Genomic DNA, 8,760 nt, shown 5'->3' on the forward strand with positions numbered 1-8,760 from the left:
GCGACCTGGACTCGGCGCGGACCAACCTTGCACTTTGCGCACACGCCGATAAAGGCCGAAATTATAGTCCCACAGTTTGTATGGAACAAACGACTAATAGACTGAAACCGGTCGTCCGTGAGTGAAATGTGGGACTGAATGGGCCTCATAGTACACGCTAACTAATATATAATTACCTACGCTTTTCACACACACGTATACATGAAGAGCAACATGGAGTGCAGTCGGCAACAGATATGTGTCTCGCTTTTTGCCGTGCATTCTATCGGAGAAATTCGCTTGGAAAATGGTTCTCGATCATTTTCAAGTTCAGTTACATAAGTACGCGTGTGGAGAATTGGTGCGGAATAGCGGATGTTTGGTGGTGCTCGACGACCAAGTGGCGCACATTTATAAGCTCTCACCCGCTCCACTGCCCGTCAGTTGCCGCTAGACCACCCTCGTACACGTTGATTTTTAGTTTTTAGTGCAGTGTGTGGAATTTTAAACAAAATGTGTAACCCTTTCCGGATTATCATCGTGTCAATTTTCTGGGTGGCAGTCGTTTCCGGCCACGTCCACGGTAGAAGATCTCGGGTCATGAGCATGGAGGACGAAACACAAAATGAAGTCGACAGCGGAAGATCTGAAGACAGTTGGTGGCCATCAGCGGAATTCACAATTTTACAAAAAGTTTATGACGATTGCAGTGCACAAAAACATTTTTCGACATGTCTGAAGGGTAAAGCTTTGACGGCACTGACCAGAGCAGTAGAAATGGTGAATTTTGTGTGTGATAGTGCTTTAGTTTTTTCAAGTGATTTCGAATAGCGGAATGTAATAGTTTCTTGTGTTATACAGGAAAGCGTTCAACTCACGGATGGGCTAACGTTGGTGAAGCAGGCTGACGCGCCCTCTGCGATTGCAGAGCCTCGTTTCTACTCTGGAATGTCACTGGAAGACAAACTTGATACGATGTTACGCAATAAATTCGAGCAGTTGATGAATTCGCACACCATATCCATGGACCTCGCGTCAGAAGGCAGAGGCAGAGGTATATATTCGATATAAATATAAATTGTATACAACAGAAGATTTATGTACTTGTTATTTATTGTGTTCATATTAAACATCATAAACTTTTGTTTTAGGTAAAAAAGTGCTGCCTTATCTGTTACTTGGTATCTTCACGACTATGAGCATAGTTGGTGGCATGGCTCTGAAGACACTAGCTGCTATTGCCGGCAAGGCTCTCATCGCCAGTAAGGTAGCACTGACGATCGCTGGAATCATTGCCCTCAAGAAACTTTTCAGTCACGACGGTAGCAACGGCGAAACTACCTTCCAAGTGCACGCAGATGGACACCATAGGTACCTATTATTGTTTATCGAGTTTGACAAGATGAATTTTGACGAGAAATTGTAGAATTTAATTTGTGTTTTATTTTAATTTGAAATGTATTTTAATTCTAGTCTTTAATTCGAAGGCGCAATTTGTATGTGGTGAGACAAGCGCAACCAAGCGGAGTGGATCCTTACCGTTTCTACGCGGAGCAGACGACCGCGAGTGCGTAACCCCGGCGTCTACGCCGCGCGTGCGTCCGCGCCGGCGCCTGCTCACCACCGGACACCTCTGGCGTCATCTATACAAAATAACCTCAAACCAAAGTACCGTCCATAAAGTGGACAACATTCTCAGACGAATCGGTCGTCCATTCTCATTCTCAAATCTATGTCAGTAAATTATTTAAAGTAATTTATTTATTTGTGACTTATGGTTTTATGTAATATACTTAATTTAATAAGTATTGTAAGATATAATAAAAAACGTTACACAGTCTTTGGTTTCATTTAACATTTAAAGATAAATTACATGCATATTCTAATTCGTATTTACATACCTATATATCTATTGATATGAGCAAATTGCTCTTCAACGTAAGAAGTAATGCTAAAATTAATTGTTATTAGATATCTTAATACATAGTGCATTATCTGTCATTGAGTATTATGAAACAATTGCAGGCTACACTAGCAATAAGTATAGAAAGAATCTAAAATACTTGGGTAATATTTAAAAGAATTTGTAAAGTATTTGTTGTAATTCAACGGAGGAGAGTTGTTAGGTATAAATGGAGTAGAATTTTTGTAAAATTGCATTATCATTATGTGTACGTAAGAGTGCTCTGTTGCTTATTCATTAAACTATTCAAAGTGTTATAGAAATAAAACTTACTGAAATTTACAAACAGTCAAAAGACGCTATTGCTGCTGAAAACGTATACAACAATAGTCACTTTCGTGACTGTAATTATAAAACTAAGACTTTGATTAAAATTTTATTCCGTCTAGTTGAAAGCATTTTAATCTCATAAATTATTTTTCAGTTATCATCTTTAATAGTTCTGTTTAACACTTTTAAAACGGCAACTGTTAGTTTTAACTGCAGATCTGATGTGGCCATGCATCGCTGCGTCCATAACTGCATTGCTTGTGCATCACGGACTTGTAGATAGGCAGTTTTCAATTAATTGCAATACTAACCCGCTTTCTTTATGCGCTCTAGTGGAGAGCAGACCGTGAAATGTGACGAGATTTTCCGTTAGCGCAGTGGAACCATCATGGAAAGTAGAAAGTCTTAATCGATTCACTGCACATACACGCATGTCGCCGCTTGAAATCCTTGCAACTACTTTGATAAGTTATGATAATTCTTGCTTAATTAAACATCACGGACGTATTTGATTCCTACGCCAGTTATTTTTTCATTTCAATGTTTCGTCAGTGTGTAACTTTTGTTCATATCCGTAAGGATTTAATATTTCGATGGGTCATTCTTTGAATGCTATCATTATATCTAGTTTGGTTTATAAAGCAATGATGGCTTACTTATTTAATGATGAATTCTTCATTATTAATCCGGTGTGTTAAACTTATTCTCATATCCTAATATCATCCCTCGGCGCTCTCAGGGTATAAGGCGGATTACTGAAGATCAATAGATATTATGCATTCTATTAGCAGCCATCACTTTAATAAGTAAGTGGCGTCGTCGGAGCGATGATCTGCTAATTTGAGACGTAGACGGTCATCAAGTATTGAAGGCAGGTGGGGCGTGTCGTGGTCAAAGCAAGCAATATCAGCCAGCGAGCTCGCCCGGCCCAGGAGACCTGCTGTCAATTACTACAGCCACACCCTGGTGTATGGAATTGCAAATGGAACATATATTTAGCATTGCATTATATACTTAGACATGGAGCTACATACTACATTAGATTAAACCATTAGCAAGCCTATTTATGTACCAAATTTCAATATAGTGTAAGTGAATATGTAAAGAGTAAATTTATTTCCAAAATAACTCTATATACAAAATGATTTAATATCAATATAGTAAGTAGTGTGTGTTGCTATTATTTGTCAATAGTAGTAATACAATATTTGCATGTGATTTAGCAATCTAGGTACATATGTAGGTTTTGATCTACGCGTCTATATATAATCTTCGTTGAATTTTAAACTCAACGTATCTCATATCAGATAGTAGTTTTTAGTGGTACGCAGAATAATATTTTGCAAGGAAAGGCCTAATACGTTTAATGCATAAAACGCTTGCTCCAAAAGGCGAGCAGAACCTCAATATAGAATTCGGGACAAGTAAATAACTCAATAAATTAAGCAATCGTCGTAGATGACTACGTGAAAAATTCGCCAGGTTGATTTATAAAACAAATGTATGTCAGAAAACTAATCAAGTGTCAGTGTTGGCCGAGCAGACAACAGGAATGAGCCGCGGCCGCTCCGGTGCACCGCTTAATCAGCGCCGGACGCCGCCCTATATTTGCGTATGCAAAGAGACGCCAGCCGCATTAACGATGCCATATAGCCGGCGTAGCGTGCTGCGATTGGGCAAACACATATCTGCATTATAAACAGCGCTCGGGCTCACAAGCGCGCTGTGGTCGGCCTTTACCGACGCTCGGCTAATCAACGAACTGACCTTCTGAACAAACGCTGAACTACACTCACCTGCCGCTACCGCCGGTCCAGATAATGAATACCCTATTCTGCCGGATTCATCAATGGAGGAAATGGAAAAGAGATATGTTTTTCCAAAAGCATTAAGTAGTAGTTCTTAATTTTAAATCATAACATACGTTTCCGCTTTCTGTCTGTCCCTACCATAAGTAGGTAAGCTTAGATCTTTAAAATTACGCAACTGACTTTGGTGCGGTTTTTAAATAGATAGTAATTTAAGAAGTTAATATGTACCTATACAACATGCATAATATTGTATCGTCGCTGGTAAGTGAAATAAAATAATATATTCTGCCTCGTGGCTAAATGAAAGCAGATCCAAAAGTTTGTTTATGAGAGAAAAGTATAGGTCGCCAAGTTTGAGGATTGCCTTGGACATTGATCCAAAAGACTCATAATCTGCTGCTGAAATATTATCCATTCCAGCCAGAGATCCCTTTCGCTCGGATGGTCAGCATGCTAAAAAATATGTTACGTAATTAAAAAAAGTAGTCGTCTGAATAATGACTGTCTGAATTTGAAACTACGTGTCAAACCAAAGTCTGCTATATGTGACAGGTTGCATGAACAACATTTAGCACTGGAATATATCCATATTTTCCGTAATGCGAGCGCTTTTCCGCCTTTCCCGTTCATGTGGGCGCTGACCCTCGTATTGATTTGTTCAGTTTTTTTAAGAAGAAATAACATTGATATTATTTCTTCAAGATTTAGTTATAGTTATATTAAATGTTAATTATAATAATGTATTTTTGAATAAAGTAAGTATAGTATAAAGTAATATAGTCCCGATTTTCTTCTAAGTACCTACGATGAGTCACAAACTTTACCTATCAATATGTCTAATTATTTTGATTCTTAAGACTCTTAAGATTTCCACATCGTTGTACCTAAATATAATGGTAGGTACTTAATATGTAGTTAGGGGACCAGCTAGTGGCAATTACGAATATTTTTCTTTTGGGGGTTTTTGTCTATTTATTCAAGAAGCTACAAAGCACACGTGCGAGATTTGTAAATGACTGGTGCTATATAATTATGTCCTTATATATATACAACATACAACACCTAAGCTCAAAGCAGTGTACTTACAAAATCTAGAAAATTGTAAGAAAGTTTTCATTTTAGTCATCCTTTGAAGCTGAGGATATAGGATATGAGGTCGTCACTCGCCAGCGAACTAACTTTACGGTCGAATGGTCAAAGTATCCGCCATAAACCTATTTTGTTCTCTTCTTATATTGGATGTGGGTACTACGCCCCCTTCTTCACTCGCCGCTGCCGGCCGATGTGTCTCCTATAGGGTTGCCTTTCTTTCGAACTTATTACTTATGTCTTTATTTATTTCTTATTAGAATTCTAAATAGCACCACACAGTAAACATTCCCTGAAGTAGACCCCCGAAAATAAAATAAATAAATAAAGAAATAAAATTCTAGAAATTTAGAAGTTGCTTTTAAACTTTTTATTATACCAGTTCCATCCGTAAAAATCAGTTTTAGGGCTGTAATAATTATACCTACATAGCTATATAATTCTCGATGGAAATTTGACAACTATGAACGCGGTAATTCGGGTAAATTTTAAATAGATTTGGTATGTTGATGTGGTGTTGAGTGTATTGTAAAATTGTGAAAAATATTTAAATTACTAGATCTTATTCTGATTTTAACTTCTGCACTAATTTTTTTTATCTGCAGTCTTCGATTCCAAAATGGTACCTACCATTTTGGAATCGAAGACTGCAAATGCGACAATGTGAATAATTTTCGTCATGTTGTGATATGTGCAGCCCTACGGTTAGGTGGGATCGCGAGAAGTTTCGCTGGGAATTATGTTGGTACGTGCCAAAGCCATTATTGCTGCGAGAAAAGTTCATCAATTTCATTTCTATCCTGTGCTGAAACATGTCCGCCCCCCGCGATTCAACCCTCCACCCCGGCCACTGAAGGACAGATGATACGATATAAAATAAAAATATACCTAGTCATCGTGTATTGTTCAAGACTACAGGTAAACAGCATTACAATATGAATGGTAAATAATATAAATCATTTAATATGCAATTTCTACATTTATCCAGTGATACCATTTTCCACAACAACAGACAACGATAGTTAGAGCTAAACATTGGTCCGAAATAGTTGTTTAGTAACGACCAAAACCAGTAATGAAGCTAAATAAATTAATCATAGTCATAGAGCAATAATTTCAGAGTGAAAATCGGATTAAATTGTAAAAATGCGCTTCAGTGAAAGTAAGTGCATGCACAACACTCGCGGCTGATGTTTGCAATGGAATTATTGAAATCAAAGCGAATTTCAAATTGAAACGCCCGTCGCATTTCGATTTCCAATTTTCGCTCTACTATCAACTCAATTAATGGAAAAAATGTTGCGATTTCGAATAAATTGCCATTAAAATTGAACTACTGATAAAAAGAAAATAATTACAAGGATAATCAATACATTAAGCAAGTAACTATCTTATTGTTATTTATTAGCCGTCATCTCTCCCATTGCTCCATTTTTAGTGAACTGTTTCTTAATAATAATACAAAATAAATTGATCGTGTTTCATAGTGACAGTGACCGTGACAGTGAGCAAGGCCTAGATCGCGGAGCCGTGTACTCCCTAACGGTTCCATAGCATGCAGTGGATGCAACGTAACATGTAACGAGTTATTATGTGTTATTTTGCAGGTGCGCGCGCGCAGAGCAGATGCAATCAGTGGCCCGCTACGAAGCGGTGAACCGCGGAGGCACGTGCCATCCTTCGGGATCACATGGAATCAAGCTATTACAATGAGTTGTTGAATAATACAGAATATATTGATGTTCTTGCTTTCGATTCCGGTGAAATTACGGGAATTCTGAGCTCTGGTAATGAAAAGTAAGGCCGTACCTAATAATATATTTTTTCAGTACACGGTATAATTTCGTTGATGAAGTATGAACAGTTTTTAAAATAATATAATCACGAATGTACGTGGAACTGGGATACCTAGCATATGATTTCCGGTAGAGTAACTAATTGTCATAGTGGTGGCCTCGAACAGGATTATAGGTGATGGAAGTAATTGCATAGGTAAAATGTGAGGATGGCACAGGAAATATATATTTAGTATCAGGGATTGGGCAGAATAACGATGTCATCCTTTCGCTTTGCTCTATTTATATTTAGTAAGTTATTGTAAACATTCATACATATTTATCGAACATAAAAGTAGTTCATAAATCATCTTAACTACAGCACGAAACACGACGATAGAACAATTACTGTCACTTATACTGTTATTAACTAGCACTAGCTATTAACCAGTTATGATGTGGCTCGTTAGCTGATTCTGATATTGGAGTAAAGCCGCGATGTTAGGGCCCCAATTATGTGTGGTTGCGGGGTGGTCAGGTGGTCGCTACTGCACCCAAATGGACAAGATCTCCCCGGGAGGCAACAGACCTTGACTGATATCTAATATAACGCTATCGACCATATCCCCTTTCAAATAGAGACTATTGTAACTACTCAGCCACAAGGCAATGATGGTCGTTTGAATTCTGTACTGGACGGCTGTCGTCATTATGTGTCATTAGTTTTGCGACACTGACCAAATGACTGTTACGTAATATCGAATGACTCATTTCGCTTGTGACGTCTTTAATTTTCTCAAACTGTTTTTCCAATTTCGAATTACTGAATTAATGGTTCCATTTTTAAGTACTTAAGCATTGACGTCATACAAACAGTAGAACACTATATTGAAGCTGCTAGACAAAAAACTGAAGATTTTGTATTCGTCATATATCAATATACCTATTTACCTTCAGTGCATATTTATAAGGAAGAGAGAGGATTTAAATTACCAAACCAGGAAATCATGTGGGTTTGATTTTAAATTAATCTCGTTTATGTGTTCCATCTAAGTGATCTATTTTTCCTTATTCCAAGTGTACCAATTACGAGGCATGTTCAAATTTAGCTCAATGGGCTCAAACAAAGTTACGAGGCCGCCTTATGTGCTCAGCAAGCGCTCGCCCGCTCTAATTATACGATAAATTTCACTTAGCAAGATCAATGAGATGTTATTGGAAATTTGCCATTAGTTATCCTCTATAGTAAGATACATTATTACGGGGAGAACCCTCCTTAAATTGCTTTTTGGGAAATTAAAGCGATCAGAACTTTTGTATATGAAGGTAGATGAATTTAGTAATTCTAGAGTCAATGAGACATTCCCATCAAGGAAACAAATATTGTGTTATGAAATCGTAGATTGACAAGATTCAAGTAAATTCTCTTGCGAGATATTTAGACTATATCCGAGTTGGAAATTACCTATGACTTTCAATCGTAAACACTCTACTTTTCATTTCGAACATGATGAATGTAAAAAATGAAAGATATGTAAATAAATTAATTTATTTAAATAAACAAATATCCATTGATAATAAAAAAGGAAGGATTATCCTGAAAATAATAACACTAATAGGTTATGTTCTGCATTATTTGGTCAACTGTGGTCGTAAACTAATATAAACTTGATTTTGACTGAAGATCTTACCTGTATGAAGTCCATATTTTAATAAGTCTTCACGTGTGAAGTGTTTCGAGCTTCTTTTCGACCCTTTACTGGCTTGAAAATTTACAGCGTCAGGTGTATCCCATAGTTTTCGAAGTTTTTTATCTTATGGAAAACGATTTTTCCCAATATTTCGGCACCCGAATATGCTACATTGTTGTATA

General features: G+C 37.3%; 1 protein-coding gene across 2 annotated transcripts; it reads left to right on the plus strand.

Moving 5' to 3' along the window:
* The first annotated feature begins 397 nt into the window (after positions 1–397).
* On the plus strand, positions 398–1,816 carry Osi21 (Osiris 21). Of its 2 annotated transcripts, none has more exons than XM_053761834.2 (4): positions 398–759; positions 841–1,033; positions 1,131–1,350; positions 1,467–1,816. In XM_053761834.2, exons 1-4 carry the CDS (start codon positions 493–495, stop codon positions 1,552–1,554), a joined length of 768 nt encoding a protein of 255 aa, XP_053617809.1. In that variant the 5' UTR covers positions 398–492; the 3' UTR covers positions 1,555–1,816. The 2 variants fall into 2 exon arrangements, with proteins under 2 accessions (XP_053617809.1, XP_053617890.1); XM_053761915.2 differs by having other exon boundaries at positions 400–759; positions 1,453–1,816.
* Positions 1,817–8,760: the final 6,944 nt, after the last annotated feature.

This window comes from Plodia interpunctella, chromosome 1 (genome assembly GCF_027563975.2).
Source record: "Plodia interpunctella isolate USDA-ARS_2022_Savannah chromosome 1, ilPloInte3.2, whole genome shotgun sequence".
Taxonomy (NCBI): Eukaryota; Metazoa; Arthropoda; class Insecta; order Lepidoptera; family Pyralidae; genus Plodia; species Plodia interpunctella.

Bases quoted from the DNA above. Each gene is read 5' to 3' on its own strand.
- Osi21 (XM_053761834.2), top strand. From the start codon at position 493: ATGTGTAACCCTTTCCGGATTATCATCGTGTCAATTTTCTGGGTGGCA. The intron at 760-840 runs GTGAATTTTGTG...TGTGTTATACAG, and splicing joins TGACCAGAGCAGTAGAAATG to GAAAGCGTTCAACTCACGGA. The intron at 1,034-1,130 runs GTATATATTCGA...CTTTTGTTTTAG, and splicing joins GTCAGAAGGCAGAGGCAGAG to GTAAAAAAGTGCTGCCTTAT.